Raw genomic sequence first — 19,558 nt, 5'->3', positions numbered from 1 at the left:
ATTGTCTTTCTCTGATTGACTTAGTTCAATTTACATAATACCCTCCAGTTTCATCCACATGGTTGCAAATGGCAAGATTTCATTTTTTTGATGGCTAAGTAGTGTTCCATTGTGTAGACACACCACATCATCTTTATCCATTCATCTGTCAATGGCCATCTAGGCTCTTTCCATAGTTTGCTATTGTGGACACTGCTGCTATAAACATTCATGAGCATGTGCCCCTTTGGATCACTATATTTGTATCTTTGGGGTAAATACCCAGTAGCATGATTGTTGGGTCATAGGACAGCTCTATTTTCAACTTTTTGAGGAGCCTCCATACTGTTTTCCAGAGTGGGTGCACCAGCTTGCATTCCCACCCCCACCAACAGTGTAGGAGGGTTCCCCTTTCTCCACATCCTTGCCAACACCTGTCATTTCCTGACTTGTTAATTTTAGCCATTCTGACTGGTGTGAGGTGGTATCTCATTGTGGTTTTGATTTGTATTTCCCTGATGCCGAGTGATGTTGAGCACTTTTTTCATCCGTCTGTTGGCCATTTGGATATCTTCTTTGGAGAAATATATGTTCATGTCCTCTGCCCATTTCTTGATTGGATTATTTGTTCTTTGGGTGCTGAGTTTGATAAGTCCTTTATAGATTTTGGATACTAGCCTTTTATCTGATAAGACATTTGCAAATATCTTCTTCCATTCTGTCAGTCGTCTTATGGTTTTGTCTATTGTTTCCTTTGCTGTGCAAAAGCTTCTGATCTTGATGAAGTTCCAATTGCTCATTTTTGCCTTTGTTTCCCTTGTCTTTAGAGACGTGTCTAGCAAGAAGTTGCTGTGGCTGAGGTCAAAGAGGGTGCTGCCTGTGTTCTCCTCTAGGATTTTGATGAATTCCTGTCTCGCATTTAGGTCTTTCATCCATTTTGAGTCTATTTTTGTGTGTGGTATAAGAAAATGGTCCAGTTTCATTCTTCTCTATGTTACTGCCCAGTTTTCCCAACACCATTTGTTGAAGAGACTGTCTTTTTTCCATTGTACATTCTTTCCTGCTTTGTTGAAGATTAGTTGACCATAGAGTTGAGGGTCCATTTCTGAGTTCTCTCTTCTGCTTTGATCTATGTGTCTGTTTCTGTGCCAGTACCGTACTATCTTGATGATGAAAGCTTTGTAATAGAGCTTGAAGTCTGGAATTGTGATGCCACCAACTTTGTTTTTGTTATTTTTTTTGTCAACATTCCTCTGGCTGTTGGGGGTCTTTTCTGGTTCTATACAAATTTTAGGATTATTTGTTCCAGCTCAGTGAAAAAAGTTGATGGTATTTTGATAGGGATTGCATTATATGTGCAGATTGCTTTAGGCAGCATAGACATTTTCACAATATGTGTTCTTCTAATCCATGAGAACGGAACATTTTCCATTTCTTTGTGTCATCCTCAATTTCTTTCATGAGCATTCTCCAGTTTTTTGAGTACAGATCCTTTATCTCTTTGGATAGGTATATTCACAGGTATTTTATGGTCTTTGAAGCAACTGTAAATGAGATTGACTCTTTTTTTAAATATTTAATTTATTTATTTGTCAGATAGAGATCACAGGTAGGCAGAGAGGCAGGCAGAGAGAGAGAGAGGAGGAAGCAGGCTCCCTGCTGAGCAGAGAGCCCCATGTGGGGCCCAATCCCAGGACCCTGGGATCATGACCCAAGCCGAAGGCAGAGACTTAACCCAGTGAGCCACCCAGGCAGCCCGAGATTGACAACTTAATTTCTCTTTCTTCTGTCTCATTGTCAGTGTATAGAAATGCAACTGAGTTCTGTGTATTGATCTTATATCCTGCCACATTGCTAAATTCCTGTATGAGTTCTAGCAGTTTTCAGGTGTAGTCTTTTGGGTTTTCCACAGGGTATCATGTCATCTGTGAAGAGTGAGTATTTGACTTCTTTGCGTATTTAAATCCCTCTTTTTTTTGTTGTTGTTGTTGTTGTCTGGCTGCCAAGGCTAGGACTTCTAGTGCTATGTTGAACAATTGTGATGATAGTGGACATACCTGTCGTGTTCCTGACATTAGGGGAAATGCTCTCAATTTGTCCCCACTGAGAATGATATTTGCTGTGGGTTTTTCGTATATGGCTTTTATGATATTGAAGTACCCTACACTGTGAAGAGTTTTAATCAAGAAAGGATGCTGTACTTTGTCAAATGCTTTTTCTGCATCTATTGAGAGGATCATGTTGTTCTTGTCCTTTCTTTTATTAATGTAGTGTATCACATTGATTGATTTGTGGTTGTTGAATCACTCTTGCAGCCCAGGAATAAATCCCACTTGGTCATGGTGAATAATCCTTTTAATGTACTGTTGGATCCTATTGGCTAGTATCTTGATGAGACTTTTTTCACCAGGGATATTGGTCTGTAATTCTCCTTTTTGGTGGGGTATTTGTCTGTTTTGGGATCAAGGTAATGCTGGCCTCATAGAAAGAGTTTGTAAGTTTTCCTTGTTTCAGGAAGGTTTCCTGTTTTCTTGGAACAGCTTCAGAAGAATAGGTATTCATTCTTATTTGAATGTTTGGTAGAATTCCCCTGGGAAGCCATCCGGCCCTGGACTCTTGTAAGAATGTATTATGAGCAACTATATGCCAACAAATTAGGCAATCTGGAAGAAATGGATGCATTCCTAGAGATATATAAATTACCAAAACGGAAATAGGAAGAAACAGAAAACCTGAGCAGACCCATAACCAGCAAGGAAATTGAAGCAGTCTTCAAAAATCTCCCAACAAACAAGAGTTCTAGTAGTTTTTTAGTGGAGTTGTTAGGGTTTTCTATATATAGTATCATATCATCTGCAAATAGTGAGAATTTTTTACTTCCTCCTTACCAATTTGGATACTTTTAATCTCTTTTTGCTGTCTGATTGCTGTGACTAGGACTTCTAGTACTATGTTGAATTAAAGTGGTAAGAGTGGACATCCTTGTCTTGTTCTTGACCTTAGGGGGAAAGCATTCAGTTTTTCCCTATCAAGGATGATGTTTTCTGTAGGTTTTTCATATATGGCCTTTGTTATATTGAAATATGTTTCCTCTAGAACCTACTTTGTTGAGGGTTTTCATCATGAATGGATGCTGGACTTTGTCAAATGCTTTTTCTGCATTTACTGTAATGATCATATGGTTTCTATCCTTTCTCTTATTGAAGTGACATACCATGATGATTGTTTTGTGAATATTGAACCACGCTTGCATCCTAGAAATACATTCCACTTGATCGTGGTATATGATTTTTTTAAAAAAATGTGTTGTTGGATTCAGTTATTGCTAATATTTTGTTGAGGATTTTTGGATTTGGGTTCATTAGAGATATTGACCAGTAGTTCTCTTTTTTGGTGTGATGTCTTTACTTGATTTTGGTAACAGGGTAATATTTGCCTAATAGAATGAATTTGGAAGTTATCCTTCCTTTTCTATTTTTTGGAATAGTTCAGAAAAATAGGTATTAATCCTTCTTTAAATGTTTGGTAGAATTCACATGTGAAGCCATCTAGTCCTGGACTTCTGTTTGTTGGGAGTTTTTTGATTACTGATTTAATTTCATTGCTGGAAATTAGTCTGTTCAAGTTTTCTATTTCTTCCTGCTTCAATTTTGGTAGATTATATGTTTCTAGGAATTTACCCTTTTCTTCTAGGTTGTCCAGTTTGTTGGCATACAATTTTTCATAATCTCACATAATTCTTTGTATTACTATGGTATTAGTTGTTTATTTTTCCTCTTTCACTTATGATTTTATTTATTTGAGTCCTCTCACTCTTTTTTTTATGTGTCTAGCTAGATGTTTATCAATTTCATTGATCTTTTCAGAGAATCAGTTCCTGGTTTCATTGCTCTGTTCTATTGATTTATTATTTATTTATTATTTTTTAAAGATTTTATTTATTTATATGACAGAGAATGAGACAGCGAGAGAGGGAGCACAAGTGGGGTGGGGGGCGAGAGAGGGAGAAGCAGGCTTCCCACCAAGCAGAGAGCCCAGTGGAGGGCTTGATCCCAGGACCATGGGATCATGACCTGAGCCGAAGGCAGAAGCTTAATGACTGAGCCACCCAGGCACCCCTGTTCTATTGATTTTATAGTTTTGATATCATTTATTGCTGCTCTAATCTTTATTATTTCCTTCCTTTTGCTAGTTTGGGGTTTTGTTTGTTCTTCTGGCTCCTTTAAGTGTAAGGTTAGGTTGTTTATTTGAGGTTTTTCTTGCTTCTTGAGGTAAACCTGTTTGTCATATACTTCCCTCTTAGAACAACTTTTGCTGCATCCCAAAGGTTTTGAACTGCTGTGTTTTCATTTGCATTTGTTTCCATGTAGTTTTCAATTTCTTCTTTGGTTTTTTTTGGTTGACTCATTCATTGTTTAGTAGCATGTCATTTAACCTCCATGTATTTGTGGTCCTTCCAATATTTTCTTGTCATTGATTTCTAGTCTCATAAACTGTGGTCAGAAAAGATGTGTGGTATGACTCCCTTATTTTTCAATTTGTTGAGACTTGTTTTATGGCCTAGCATGTGATCTCTTCTGGAGAATGTTCTGTGTAAACTTGAAAAGCATGTGTGTTCTGCTGTTTTAAAATGGAATGTTCTGAGTATATCTGTTAAATCCATTTGGTCCAGTGTGTCATTCAAAGTCACTGTTTCTTAGTGGATTTGCTCTTTGGATGATCTGTCCACCAACGTAATTGGGGTATTAAGTTCCCCTAGTATTATTGTATTACTATCAATTATTTCCTTTATGCTTGTTATTAACTGTTTTATATATTTGGGTGCTCCCGTCTTGGGCACACATATTTATAATTATTATATCTTCTTGTTGGAATGTCCCCTTTATGATTGTATAGTGCCCTTTTTTGTCTCTTTTTACAGTCTTTGTTTTACAGTCTTTTTTGTCTGATATAAGTATTGCTACTTCTGCTTTCTTTTGATAACCCTTTGCAAGATAACTATTTCTCTATCTGCTCACTTTCAATCTGTAGGTGTCTTTAGGTCTGAAATAACTCTCTTGTAGATAGCATATAGATGGGGTCTAGTTTTTATTTTTTTTTTACCCATTTTGTCACCTTTGTCTTTTGATTGGAGAGTTTAGTCCATTTATAGTCAAGTAATTATTGATAGATACATATTTATTGCCATTTTGTTACTTGTTTGTGGTTGTTTATGTCATTTTTCTCTGGTCTTTCCTTCTCTTGCTTTCTTTCATGGTTTGTTGGTGTTCTTTAATGATACACTTTGGTTTCTTTCTCTTTATTCTTTGCATATTTATGATTTTGCATTTTGATTTGTGTTTACCATTAAATTTGTATATAGCTTCTGTATATAGATAGCCATCTATAGTAAGTTGATGGTCATTTAAATTTGAACCCATTTTTACTCCTGTCCTCCCCATGTTTTAGGTTTGTGCTGCCATATTTTACATCCTTTTATTTTATGAATCCCTTGTCTGATTTTTATAGAAATACTTATTTTTACTGCCTTTGTGTTTTTTACTTTTCATACTCTCACTTATTTCTTTCCTCTCCACTCACAGTGTTCCCTGTAATATTTCTTATAGGGCTGGTTTAGTGATCATGAACTCCTTTAATTTTTGTTTGTCTGAGAAACTTTGTTTCTTTTTTTTTTGAGAAACTCTTTATCCCTCCTTCTATTCTAAATGACGGCCTTGCTGAATAGAGTATTCTTGGCTGCACATTTTTCCTTTTCAGCACTTTGAATATACCATGCCACTCCCTTTTGGCCTGCCAAGTGCTGGAAAATCTGCTGATAACCATATGGGATTTCCCTTATACGTAACTGTCTTCTTTCCTCTTGCTGCTTTTAAAATCCTTTTTTTTTTTAAATCACATTTGTCATTTTGATTACCTTGTCTTGTTGTGGACCTCCTTGGGTTGATTTTGGAGAGGAGGGTCTCTGTGCTTCCTGGATCTAGACTTTGATTTCCTCCCCCAGATTAGGGAAGTTTTCAGCTATTATTTCTTTAAATTAATTTTCTGCCCCTCCCTTTCTTCTGTCTTCTTCTGGGATCCCTATAATATGAACAATATGGTATTTTTTTCCATGGTTGCACCATGCTGGGTGGGGTATGCTAAGCCTCTGAGGTTTATGTAGAAGGAATTACATCAAAAGATCACCTTGTCCCTGAAATGAAGATAAATGCAACTGCAGCCTGTTTTCCCCCCAAACTGCCTTCATAATCTTGTATGGCAAGCAGGTCAAATTTGTCACTTGTATGGCAAGCAGGTCAAATGCAATAAATCCATATCCATGGTTTTGGAAAAAGATAACTCACCAGAGAATAATTTCCAAATACTCTGCAAAGGTTATATAGACCCATGGTGGTTTTCTAGCAGTAGGACAATTGGGAAATTTTTCAGTTCCATTCTTATCTACATTTCAAACCCTCTGCATGTTTTGAAAACAGCAAAGACACCCCTTCTTCCCAAGGCTGAGTCTGTCAGACTCTAAAGGGGAGATCATGAGTGCCGCCCAAGAGGAATACACCAAGAAAAGAACTGTGCTGTAAGGTTTAACTGCATGGAACCCACCACTCTTGGGCATCCACATTCAGCCTAATTAATATAATAACTCACTCACATCACGCTGTAGGGTTAGCAAAGGACTTTAAAAAAATATCATCTATGTGAACCTTGTAGCAAAGTAGGTTTTTGTTAGTCTCTATTTTTCTAATAAGAAAATGAAACAGAGGGATTAAGGTCACTGCAAAAAAAGTCTCAATCTTCAGATTTCAAATTCCACTCCTTCTCACATACTCAATCTTTAGCCTTTATCTTTTGCTCTTTGTATTGAAGGCAGGACTGAGTAAGTTTGGGGTGAGAAAATCTGCAGCCTTGGGAGAGTGTATCTGTTTTTTTCTATGAGAAAACCAGGACAACATTTCTGGGAACAAAAGCTTTGTGAACCCCCCCAGGGACGGAGAGCCACAGTGTACTACTCTGTGACATACCATCTTCTTCCTGTGCTCTGCCACTATGGTCAGAGCTGTGACTTCCCTCCCAGAAGGAAACTGGACTCTTCACTGCAGTGAAGTACATCCATTAGTCTCATTCTCAAGTTCAATGTATGACAGGTGCAGAAGGGGTTTAATATAAAACAGTCTCTCCAATATGGAACTGAAAAGACCTCTTTTCTATTGCTTGAGTTTTGAGGTCGACATTCAACACAGCCAAGTATAAAGGTGAATCTATAAATAGCATCTGATAATGGGGCTACTTTGAGGTTCAGTGAGACTTTCCCTTCCTTTGCAAACTGTATAAGATGGTAAGGTTCCAGTATGGCAGCCCTGTGTACTTAAAACTAATTTCTTTTCTGACCTAATGAAGAATTCATTGTGTCAAACTGCTCAGCACTTTTAACTTTGAAAATGTTCCCAGAGGCAGCTTGACATACAGTTTCCAGTGATTAGAATGCATATGTTCTCCAAAGGGAGGTCCAGTGCTCACTTTCATGAGATTTTTCTTGGGCAGGTTCTCAGAGGTAACAGAATCTACATCAGCTAGCTCAAGAGGAACAGGATTTATTAGGGGATAGAGATAACTTGCCCAATTATTGTGAAGGATCAAAACAGAGAATTGGGGTTGAACTTCCAGGAAAAACTCTCCAACTTAAATATAGACCTGAGCTGCTGAGGGAAGGGGTGCTTTGGTAGTGGTCCTAGAATAAGGAAGTGGCTACAGCCTTTAGAAGAAGCCACCATACTGCTTTCTCAGAGCCATGTCACCACGGTCCCAACCAACAACAAAGCAGATGTGTGATACAGAGAGTGTCTCTTCCCATGTGGCTCAGTTCTGAATCAAATTCTCACCCTAGTGCATCTGAAAGGCAGAACTGAGGCTGCATCTTGAACTCTAAGCAAGTGAGCATCTGGCGTTGGCATGCCAGCTGCGTTTAGAAAGGGTGTTAAGAGAAGCCCTCTATAAAGCCAATAGTGTTTTAAACTGCAGCTCTTCCCTCCACTTGCATACCAAAGAGCAAAGCTTACTTCCCATACATCTAGCCTCCTACCTCTCTCTTTATCAATCACTAACCCATTTATCCAACCATACATGTATCTATCCATTCATCCATCTACCCATCCACCATCCATCTATCCACCCACCAATCCATCCATCCATCCATCCAATTTTTGAACTTTTGGTATTATTTCTTTTTTTAAAATAATCTGTTTCAGATTCTTTAAAATCTGTGTCTAAAAGATAAGGACTGTTTAAAAGCTCTGACTATAATACCATTAGCGTGCTGACATTTTTAACAATAACCCCTTAAGATCATCAAATATCTAGTCAGGGTTCAAATTTTCACAATTACCTCCTAATTTTCAAAACCCATTTGTTCGAATCAGGTTCTAAATAATGAGGGTCTCACAGCATGAATTGATGGGCACATCTCCCAGACTCTTTTCATCTACAGTTTAGAGTGCTTCAGGAGAACACAACACCCCGAGGCTTGCAATATTCATTTGTCTATCTTTGGGTGACTTATGTAAGCATCCAGTCATGATCATTGTCTCGCTCCATCACTTCCCTAGGCATTTGCAAAGCATGGAGTTTCTTGGTTTGTCATTCTTTCCTCGTTTATTGGCTGGAATGTTTCAAGTGTGTGAAACCATCCCCTATCAATAATTTGGCTTCCAAGATAAATTTACATAGGAAAAGTAGAATACATTCTTGATCTCCCCCCTTTTTTCTTATCCGTTTTCAGAAAAGCAAAATGGAATTCATTATTTTAAAGGTGGCATCTTTTACAGGTAATTGAACTTTTTAAAAGTATTATTATGATATCATAGATTTAAGCAAATTTGGTGTGCATCAATCTACTGCAATTTTTTTTTAAGATTTTATTTATTTATTTGACAGACAGAGATTACAAGTAGGCAGAGAGGCAGGCAGGGAGAGAGGAGGAAGCAGGCTGCCTGCTGAGCAGAGAGTCCGATGCGGGGCTCGATTCCAGGACCCTGGGATCATGACCTGAGCCGAAGGCAGAGGCTTTAACCCACTGAGCCACCCAGGTGCTCCTCTACTGCAATTAAAAAAAAAAAAAACCTGATGTCCAAGTTGAGTGATTTGAGAGGAAACCTCTAATTCTTTTTATACAATTCTGATTTTCTTGATCATCACCTTGGCTGCCTTGATTCCTGGTGTGAAAACATGCTGCAGGTTTCATTCATGTATTTCTTGTCCCAGATGTAGAATCAGCCATTTCTTCAAGGATCTCTTGATCCTTGAAACAGTATTAAGAGAGCACAATCTATGAAATAATCGCTTCTCGGCCTTTTGGCTAAGATCAAATATGGATGCTCTATGAAACAATATATGTTTCTAAAAAGTAATTTATTCCACGGGGTGCCTGGGTGGCTCGGTGAGTTAAAGCCTCTGCCTTCAGCTCAGGTCATGATCCCAGGGTCCTGGGATGGAGGCCCACATTGGGCTCTCTGCTCAGCGGGGAGCATGCTTCCCCCTCTCTCTCTGCCTGCCTCTCTGCCTACTTGTGATCACTCTCTCTCTGTCAAATAAATAAATAAAATCTTAAAAAAAAAAGAATTTGGTGAGTGGCAAGAGACCTCGTCGAGAAGTCCGGAGACTTGGGTTCACATCCTGCAGTAAGAATTGCTCAACCACGCTCACTTTGAACCATCCTTTCCTGTTCTGGAAGCCATGTCACCCTTTTGTGTGTGTTTCCTCATCTGTACAATGGGTGGAATATGAGCACATGTCCTGGGGTAACGCATAGAGTAGGACAGTCACCCTTATCCTAGCAAACAAGATTTATCTGAGGACCATTCAGACAGAAATCAAATCTATGTAGACGTGAAATGACTGGCAGTGATTTTATCTTCTCCTCACCCCCCCATGGTTCTGACTACAGGAACCAGCTGGTCTGAAGTCTACTGCTGGTCCCCTTGGCCCAACATCACTTCTCCACTGGCTTTGCCCCAGTGCTTAGCAGTCCCTTGATTCCCACCCCTTGGTATTTAGGGATGGTTCTTCAAATGTTGTCTGGGAGAGATGATATATGATCTACTAAGCCCTGGTTAAAATGATCTTACCGGACTAGACTGCAGGCTACCTGCTAAGTCTTGGTGAGAATGAGTATGGCAGGGCTCCTTTTCTTGGGGCAGAAAGTGGTGGAGAGGTATGGAGGGGACAGTGGGGGGCTCCATTGTAAGGGAGAAGGGCGGGAGACAGAAGTCTGGTGACAAGTCACTATTGGGTGTCTATGGTTTTTATCTGCCTGGATTTCATTCTGGAGAATTACCCTTCCGGTCTGTTGAGAGGTCTGTTTAAGTATCTCCTCGAGGGAAAGGATATGTCTATGCTCTGAGCTGGGCCAGTCAGATGCTGTCTCTCAGGACCTGAATCTTGAGTAGCGAGACATAAAGACCTAAAGCATTTCCATGGCAGTCACTCCTACCACCTAGATCTGTCCAGATCTCTGGCCTTCCAGAGCCTAGATTTTCAACTTCTTTTGCTGCCTTTCAGTGAATTTACCTCTCTCTCTTTCCTCCTCTGCTTAAGTTAGCTGGATTTGGCTTCTGCTCCTTGACACCAAGAATTCTAACATCAATGCATGCAAAACAAACAAACAAACAAACAAACAAAAAAAAACCCCAAACTGGTTTAATACCATAATTTAACCTACTCCCTGCTGTGTCGCAGAGAAGTAGCTAAGCCGTATTACTGAATGCACTACTGGGAGGCACTTATAGATCTAATATCTCCAGTGCACTTTGGGGGCTATTCTCTTTTAAACCTGCAAGGAATAAAGTGCCCTATGTGTTCTTCAAACTGCTTCCCGGACAGCTTGGATTTGGAAGGGGAAAAAAGTGGTATATGGAGGGGAGAAGTTTGGCCTATTTCTTCCTCTCTTTGTCTCTTGTGTGCCATTATTTAACGTCATGCTGTTATCAGTATACGTTCTTCAAGAGGAGGTAAAACATTTTATCTCCCCCCCTTACAAAAATGCACAAAACTCAAAAATGAGTTTTGAAAACAAAACTCATAATCTTACCACCAGATGACTTCTTAACATTTTGCTGTGATTTCTTTCTTTCTTTCTTTTTTTAAGATTTTATTTATTTATTTGTCAGAGAGAGAGAGAGTGCAAGAGAGCAAGCACAAGCAAGGAGAACATCAGGCAGAGCTAGAAGCAGTCTCTCTGCTGAGCAAGGAGCCTGATGTAGGCACTCAGTCCCAGGACCCTGGGAACATGACCAGAGCTAAAGGCAGACGCTTAACTGACTGAGCCACCCAGGCGTCCCTGCTGTGATTTCTTATAGTTTTTATGACCACACACATATAAATAAATTCTACTTTTAAAAAAATAGGATTATAATGTCTTTTAAGCTTAAAGTAACTTAATACAGTAATTTTCTTAGGTCATTAAATTATTTCATGGTTGCACAACGTTCTTGCCCTGTTGTATACTCATAATTCACATTCTTAGTTCATCTAAAACTTCGCATTCTTTTTATGTACAAAAACCTGAGAGTTCAGAATCACTTTTCTTATCTGAAATTGGTGTACTCATTGCGAACGTAGCTCAATGTGAGCCAGAGCCCACGCTAATGTCCAGCACGCATCATTGGTCCCTCTTGGTCACTTGTTGAGTGACCAGTGGGAAATAAAGCAGGTGCTGTTTTCTGGTGACCCAGGCAGTAGACCTTGCACGGAACTTGCTGTGCTGGAGAGGCGTGTAAAGGCTGAAATCCATGACCTTCAGCCCAGCAGATCTTCTCTACCTCAGTATCAGTCCATGCCAGGGGAGAGTTTGCTAGAAGGTTCTTGTTATCAACACACTTTAATCTCATCCTGCACCAAGCCCACAATGGTATGCTAATGAGAACTCTACTCTCCTGGGCATGACAGTGAACATTTTTCCTCAGTAGGTTTCAGAACATGCTGAGGAATCTTGGCTGAGCGACAGGAAAGGGGAAAGAAACGAGATTCTGGACTGTCATTTACTTTACTGGGATGCAGGATTTCTTTTGATTGGCTGAATAAGGTAAGATTACCTGTGCGGTCCTCTAGCGGGAGGGAGGGATCTTGAATCATCTCTCTGTCTTAGAGATCCTTACAAAATCCTAAAAGCTTCCCTCCATTTTCTTAGCCTTGGAAACCCATTTTGCGAAATTATCACCTTTTACTCTCACAGTCTCGAAAAACTGAGACCTCAGCATGGTAGAGATGTAGCAAGTGGCTTGCTGTGGTGTCACAGAGCCTCATCACTGAACTTGCAGAGTTGTGCCAGAAGAAGTGAGAACCAGTGGGAAGTGTCAAATCTTTTACAACCATTAGCTCAGCTCTCCGTGGTGCATTCTGAAGGCAGACGAGGCATTTGCTTTCACATCCGACTTCAGATTATAGTCATCAGTGAAAAATAAAGAGTGCTAAGTGGTTAAAAAGGAGGAGTAATAACATTGGCAGTAATTCTGGCAACAGAGCAGTGAACCCTGTGAAGTACATCACTGAAATCTGAGTTAGAGCCGGACACGCTAATGTTAAATCAAGTGTCTTGTTGACTTGTATGAAAGGCTGGTGTGGTAACCAGTTCAACAGAATAAAACTGGCAAAAGAAGAAAGAAAGAAAAAGAACAGTATGATTTTGAACCATGTCTGTTTGTTGTGTAGGCTTCTACCACGAGGTCACATTTACACACACAATGTGTGTGTGGACACCCTGGGGTTGGGAAGTCCCCCTGTCGGTCCGCCATGTTTCGTTGTTCTACTGGGACAGGACTAGTAAGCTTCGTTGGATCATCAAAGTTTCAGAGGCTTATCTTAGATGGATCTCCTGATTCCTGGGGGCTGACAGTGGATGTTGGGACCAAGATCAGAACTAATTTGTTTGGCCTTAAAATTGTCCCTGATAGTGGCAGTGAGAGTGATCATGGTGGTGGTAAATGGATAAGGAAATCCTCCTACTATCCAAGAAGTTTGGAAAGATGGGCCAGTCTCTGATCCCTTCCAGTTCAGCCCTGCCTCTGACATGTTTGCTGTTAGACCGCTTTTTAAACTCTAGTCCAGCGATTGCAAAATAATCTAACTGCAAAGACCAGGTAGTGGAAAAGATGGAAAAGGTCCGCTGGGAAGAGTCTGTGGTGGGTGGGAGAACGCGTGCCCCATCTGAAGGAACAGCAGCAATGGAGTTCTACCAAACTCCTGGTACGGAGGAAGGCTGACTCAATGTTGCTGTGGATTATCAGAGATTTTGGAAGAAAACTTGAGGGTTTAGATTCGTAAATGTAGACTCTTTTTACAGATGAACTGTGAGCTCTTCTATCTTGTCAACTAAATCAAGTTGAAATGAAACATTGGGCCAGGCTAAGCACACTTTCTTGTAGCCGATTTGTAACTCTTGGGGACAGTAACATCTAAGCCATGTATTACCCGGAGGCAAGTCCTGAGACTTCCATCTCATTGTCCTGGCTTCCTGCAGTACAGGTTAAGAAAATGGGCTCTGAAGTTCCTACCTGTGATTCCAATAATTCTTTAATGCTCACTTCGTATAAATTCCCTTTGAGGACAGTGAGGAGCAGAGTCTGCTGTTTTGCAACCTAATGATAAATGCAAACATGTTCAACACCTGTTGTGTTCTATGGGATGAAAGAATTATTACTCTCATCTCATTTTTATAAGAACTCTCTAAGATAGGGACTAAAATTGTCATCATCATCACATTCCTACTTACAGATGGGGAAACTGAGGCTTGGGGTTGGGAAGGATTTCCCAAAGTCGCCCAGTAAGCGGCAGCAGTGAGATTTGGACTCTGGAGTCAGAAGGCAGAATCCAATTTTTTACCACCATATTATGCCTTCTCCTACTGCATTATGTGGATTTTTAGCTTCTGTAGTCTCACTGAGTGATGACAACTCCTACTCCCAAAATAGCTTAAGGAGTCTGTAAGGACACTTTTCTGTTTTTGTAGAGCACAGGGGCATTGTCTTTGTCCCCATCCTTTGACAGGGTTTGCAGAATGTGTGGGATCCTTCTGATGACAGAAGAGGGAGATTTTCTTAATGCCTGGCTTGAGACCTGAAGTGCCATTCCCTCTTCCATATTGTTTTCTATTAGGTATTAACTGGAGATTAGCAAACGGAGTTTCAAGGTCAAAATTGTGAGTTTTACTTCCTTATAGACAAGGTAGTCTTTCTTAGGCCATGACCACAGAGGACAGCCCTAACCAAGGGCAATCATCGCTATTGACGGAAGTGCTCCAAACTCAACCTGTGTACAGATAACATCACCACCATAAATGAAAGCGGTATGATGCAGCCAAGGAGTACACATAGATTTTGGCTTAGATGCTAATGCCAAATGATGGGTGGTGGCTTTTAGAATGAGCACTGTGCCAAGAAGGCTTTGGAAACCACATGTGAGTTCACCAAAGAGTGCTATGATTGATTGGTCTTGTCTGCCTTGGCTCGGGATAGGGAAGCAGTGGCAGGTATGCTGGGCTTGCCATTCCTGGTGTAGTCTATTCGGATGGAAGAACTAAGACATCTAAGGCTTGGGCAGCTCAAAGCATATACGTTTTAACTTGTGATTCTGTCTTTTTCTGCCTCTTCCATTTTTGCTTTTTCTCAGGAGAGATGGCCAAACGCACCTTCTCCATGCTAGAGACGTTCCTGATCTTCCTCCTCGTGTTGATGACCGCTATCACGGTAGCCCTTCTCAGCCTCCTGTTTATCACCAGTGGGACCATCGAAAATCACAAAGGCAAGTTGTCATGGGCTCTCTTGGATGCTCTTCCTAGCCTGTGGGAAATTTCCTGATTACCGGGGACGCCAAGGCAAAGAACAGTGTCTGCTGATAATGCTGATAATAGGGCAGTTCAACGTGTACTTAAGCAGCTGGGATGGCCGTCTAACCTTTACATTAATTGCCCTTTCTGCATCGATAGCAATTTTTATCAAGCTTACCTTTGTCCACAAATAGCCAGTTGATGGGCACTATGAGATGCGTTTATTCGTCTCTCACTTTTCCACTGACCTAAGCCCAGTTCAGAATTCTTCAAGGCCCAGTAATGTGAGCATTTGCCCCAAACCTTCTCTCTTTCTCTTTGCCTTTTCTCAGGCATCATCTCCTCTTGGGGACAAAAGGAGAATGACAGGCGCACTGGATATTAATGAGTCTGTGGAAAGCTTTAGAGAAGGGAGCGTTGAACTCAACTTCTTAGGAGGGCCACTCAAGTTCTGTAAATGAGGTGGAGTGGGGAGGTGGGTGGAGTGGGTAGTTCTCATGGTGTCACATGGACGCAGATCTCCAGAGTTTTCAAGAGAAGCTGGAATGGATGATTTAGGCTTCTCCTGATGTATTAATGTTGGAAATTAATTTAGTTTTGGAAAACAATGTAGGCTACATTACAGGCAATATTGGGCCCCTGGGTCTTTGATGATCCCTGCTTTGGTGGTGGGTCATACACTGGTAAACAAGTAGAGAAGAAAGGTGGGGGTTGAACACTTTGACCGAAGTAAAGGGAGAGCTGGCTTTAGACCAAACAGAGAAGGAGCCCAAAATTTTTACCTCCGTTTTCTCTCTTATGGCCTCTTCCTTCCAGTATATTCTTTACCATGACCCTGTGCTTTGAACTTCCTGCAGAGGGACAGAGATCCTCTGCTCCAGCAGTGCACAGAGTAGGGGCATGGACTGCTAGAAAGGAAAGCATCCATAGGACTTCCTTAGTTTTAGCTCTTAAATGTGGAGAATCCAGAGGCTGAGATTCACGGGGTGATCAACAATTATGGTAACTATTCTCATAGTAGGAGCTGCTGTTTGTTGAGTGGTTGCTTTGTGTCAAGCGCTATGGTCAAGAGTTTACTTCCTTTTCCTCTTTAATTCTCATAAAACTTCTATAAAGGTAGGTGCTGGTCTTAGTACCATTTTCCAGATGTAGAACCTGAGACTCTGAGATCCCAAAGGAATCGTCCTTGGCCATTGGACATGGTTTGCCTTTGGCCGGCACCCCATTCCTACATGGGTATCAATAAAGAAAAAGAGCCTGCCTCCTTCCTTGCGATAATTGATGTCTTGTAGCAGATGGAGGCTTGCGATTGGGAAAATATGGATTCTGACTTCATGTTGAATATGGATGAAAGAGCATCAGACCCTGAGTCAGAGGATCTGGGCTGGGCACCGGCTTCATCTCATATTGTCCCTGAAATTGTATTTCCATCGCTTCTCTGGGCTTCGGTTTTATTATATGTAACACTGAAGAGATGAGAGCCCCCCAACTCTGGGATCTCAGGGGAGTCAGCAGCCAGTCTCTTGACTAAGTACTTTCCTAGCACTAATGCCTGTGACAGTGGCATCTGTCGCCTTGGCCACCCTGGCTGTTGTCTGGGGTGGAAACAAACAAGCAAATAACAAGCATAGGTAACATATCTCAGTATATAAATAGAACCAAAGCTATATGCCGGCAATTAGTCTAAATTTATTGTTCAAAACAACCCTCAGGAGTAGAGTATTATCACCTCTATTTTATAGGTGGGAATAATTGGGGTAGAACAGGGTAAGTGACTTGGTCAGCTAGTAGGTGGTAGAATCAGTTTTCAAACCCAGGCTATTTGGTTCTGCTACTTGCTCATATAGTCTCTGTGCCATTCTGCCTCCCTTGATACTGTGTGTGTGTGTGTGTGTGTGTGTGGTCACATAGGACATGTGTGTGTACATGCACATACGCAGATGGTGATATAAGTAAAATAAGGTGGCACTATGCCAAGCAGACAGTGGTCTGGTGGGCATTCCAAATAAAAGACTTGAGAATGGAGAAGAGGGGGCAGTGTAGAGACAGTGGGGGTGGCATCCCTGGACACAAGGGTTGGGCTGCCTCAGAGTGTGACGGAAACAAACCAACTCAGAAGGGAGCTGTGGGGCTTAGTTGGCGGAGCAGAGAGGAGGACGGTCTCTGGATGGAGAGAAGGGTGGAGACCAGTCCCCGGAGGCTATGGTTAGCAGGCTGTGCGCCAGGAACCTGGCACCTGGTTTGTTTGGCTGGAGGAGGAGAGCAGGGCGAGTGAGTGCAGAGCCTTGCGTTTGACAGGGAATGGCTTGTGATGAGAAGTTGAAGGACGTTTAACGCAGGCTTTGATTATTAGTCAGAAGTGTCTCCAGTTCAAGAGAAAGACCCTCCTTAGGATTATTATCTATAACAAGTTCCTGAGATATTCCTTACCATATATTTTAGTTTGTGTTTTTATTTTTTTTAAAGATTTTATTTATTTATTTGTGAGAGAGCATGAGTGGGGTGGGGGTAGGGGCTGAGGGAGAGGGAGAAGCAGGCTCCCCGCTGAGCAGGGAGCCCAACATGGGGCTCGATCCCAGGACCCTGAGATCATGACCTGAGCCGAAGGCAGATGCTTAACCCACTGAGACACCCAGACACCCCTTTACCATACATTTTAAATATAAGAGAATATATAGATTTTTCCTTAGGAACCTGAACCTATGTGTTCTAATTGATGCCAACAAGTAAGTAGACTGAGACGTTATCCCTTAAATACTTTATTCTGCTTTTAGATTCAGGTTTCCCATCCACCCAGAGCTCCCCGGCCACCGTGGGCTCCACACCCAGTCAAGGCCCAGCACACACCAATGGCGCTACAACCACGCAGGCCCCTCCCGTGGTTAGCACTCCAGAGCCTCCTCTCTTCCAGAACTTCAGTGGCTACCATATTGGTGTTGGGCGAGCTGACTGCACGGGACAAGTAGCAGATATCAACTTGGTAGGTCAATCATGGGCTCCTCAGGGAGGATGAAACGGGTAACGTTATTCCTCGCATCCTACACTTATTCCAGATTATTACATCATCATCATCATCTTCTTCTTCTCACTTTTTCATTGACTTCACTGCTGTCTAACAGTACGAATATTGTACAATAACGAGGAGCCATGTGTTCAATGGCATTTCCTTTGTAAAGTCAACTGGCCGTTTTTTTTATGAACGGCGGGGGCAGGGCTGGCAAACTCACATACCACGGGGTACTGTAAATGACAGAAGCAGGCCAGTGTAAGCTGATAAGTGTCTAGTGAATCCTCAGTTTGGGGGGCAGTGGGAAGTTGGGGGTACAGCTGGAAAGTGCATGGTGTTAGCAATCGTTGCCATGTAGGGCTTCCCTATCTTAAAGGTTTTTCAAGAGAAGCTGGTCACCTCTGGATCAGAGACTGAGGATCTAAATCTCTCAGTTGGGAAATAAAGGCAACTCTAGTTAAAACTGGAAACCTAGTGTGGGCCACCACTGCGTAAGCCAAGGAAGAGGCTTCTGTGGGTCCAGGGTGGCCTTTCGGCTGCTGGACTGCAAATTCTTGATTGTGACGCTGGGTGTATTCATTCATAGCTTCCATAGGAAGACAGAACATGGCGTTGTTTGATGAGATTTTTCTCATTCCTACCAAATAATCTTCAGATTCTAGGAGTTGTTTCCCATTGTCTGTTCTGAGAAATAGCTCTGGAATGAGGACCCTAAGTCACACGACTCCTGTGAGGGGTGAAGCAAGCAGTAGAGGGAGCGTGCTGAAGACTTCACGGGTGGGCTTTAGGACGTGGTGAGAAGGGGGGTTTGCGATGGGTACATTGGGACTGACTTAACTGAGGGATGGCCAACAAGGTAAAAGCCAGCATGAGGTACCCTCAGTGAAGACTATTTAATCACAAGGAAACCATTTTCTTAAGAAAAAGAAAGAAAGAACATCACACACCAATCAACCAAAGGGAGGGATTCTTCGGTCTTCAGGACATTCTGGGAATGTGGGATGATGGTAGGGGAACTACTTCCTTCCGTAGTAGCTCAGGCAGGAGAAAAGAATTGAAAATCCTGGAAGGTCGCTGAGATGGTAATGGAATTCCAGAGCCAAGCCAACCCCTTCCTTGCCCATAGGCCTGTGAATGTCTCCTGCCAACTGATGGTTACTTTGCATTTTTCCACACAGAAGAGTAAAGCCTCTCTCATGATGTTGGCTTTATTCTTGAAAACACATATTATTATCCCAGGCAGAATCACAGTGTCCCATGGACTGTGCTGTACTTCACCTTTCCTAAGCGGTCTCGTCCTGTGTGGTCGTACCCGGCTCTGGTGGCGGGGGAGTGAGGCACAGTGGCTCTGACTCTCTCTCCTCCTCTCTAGATGGGCTACAGTAAGACTGGCCAGAATGCACGTGGCATCCTCACCAGGCTGTACAGTCGAGCTTTCGTCATCGCAGAGCCCGATGGGTTAAATCGAATGGTGTTTGTCAGCGTCGACATAGGCATGGTATCCCAACGCCTCAGACTGGAGGTAAGTGGCTGAGGTGATGATGAAAGGACATGTTTAAAAGAAAAGCTCTGAGTGGATGTGACAGGAGCTAAGCCCTCCTGGCTTCTCATCCGGTGAGTTTCTACTCTGTAGAAGCCTTTGGACAATCGGTCTGCGAACGATTTTGGTGTCAGTCACCTTGGTCAAACTTGCAAACTTGACAATGACGGCTCATCATCGCTGTTACTGTGTTTTGCAAGCTCATTATGTTCAAGGCAACCTT

At 41.9% G+C, this 19,558-nt stretch overlaps 1 protein-coding gene across 1 annotated transcript in view; it reads left to right on the top strand.

Annotated features, from left to right (window-relative positions):
- Window positions 1-14,636: 14,636 nt before the first annotated feature.
- The window catches only part of ASAH2 (N-acylsphingosine amidohydrolase 2), a gene marked incomplete at both ends in the record, with an annotated part of 66,251 nt that continues 61,329 nt past the window's right edge, over window positions 14,637-19,558 (top strand). Inside the window, 3 exons of the mRNA XM_080823198.1 lie at window positions 14,637-14,763; window positions 17,569-17,768; window positions 19,168-19,317. Of these exons, the coding sequence (XP_080679324.1) occupies window positions 14,637-14,763; window positions 17,569-17,768; window positions 19,168-19,317 (477 nt within the window). The remainder of the gene's footprint in view (window positions 14,764-17,568; window positions 17,769-19,167; window positions 19,318-19,558) is intronic.

This window comes from Martes martes (assembly GCF_963455335.1).
Source record: "Martes martes genome assembly, chromosome: 14".
Lineage (NCBI taxonomy): Eukaryota > Metazoa > Chordata > Mammalia > Carnivora > Mustelidae > Martes > Martes martes.
This window is presented reverse-complemented; position numbering and strand designations above follow the sequence as displayed.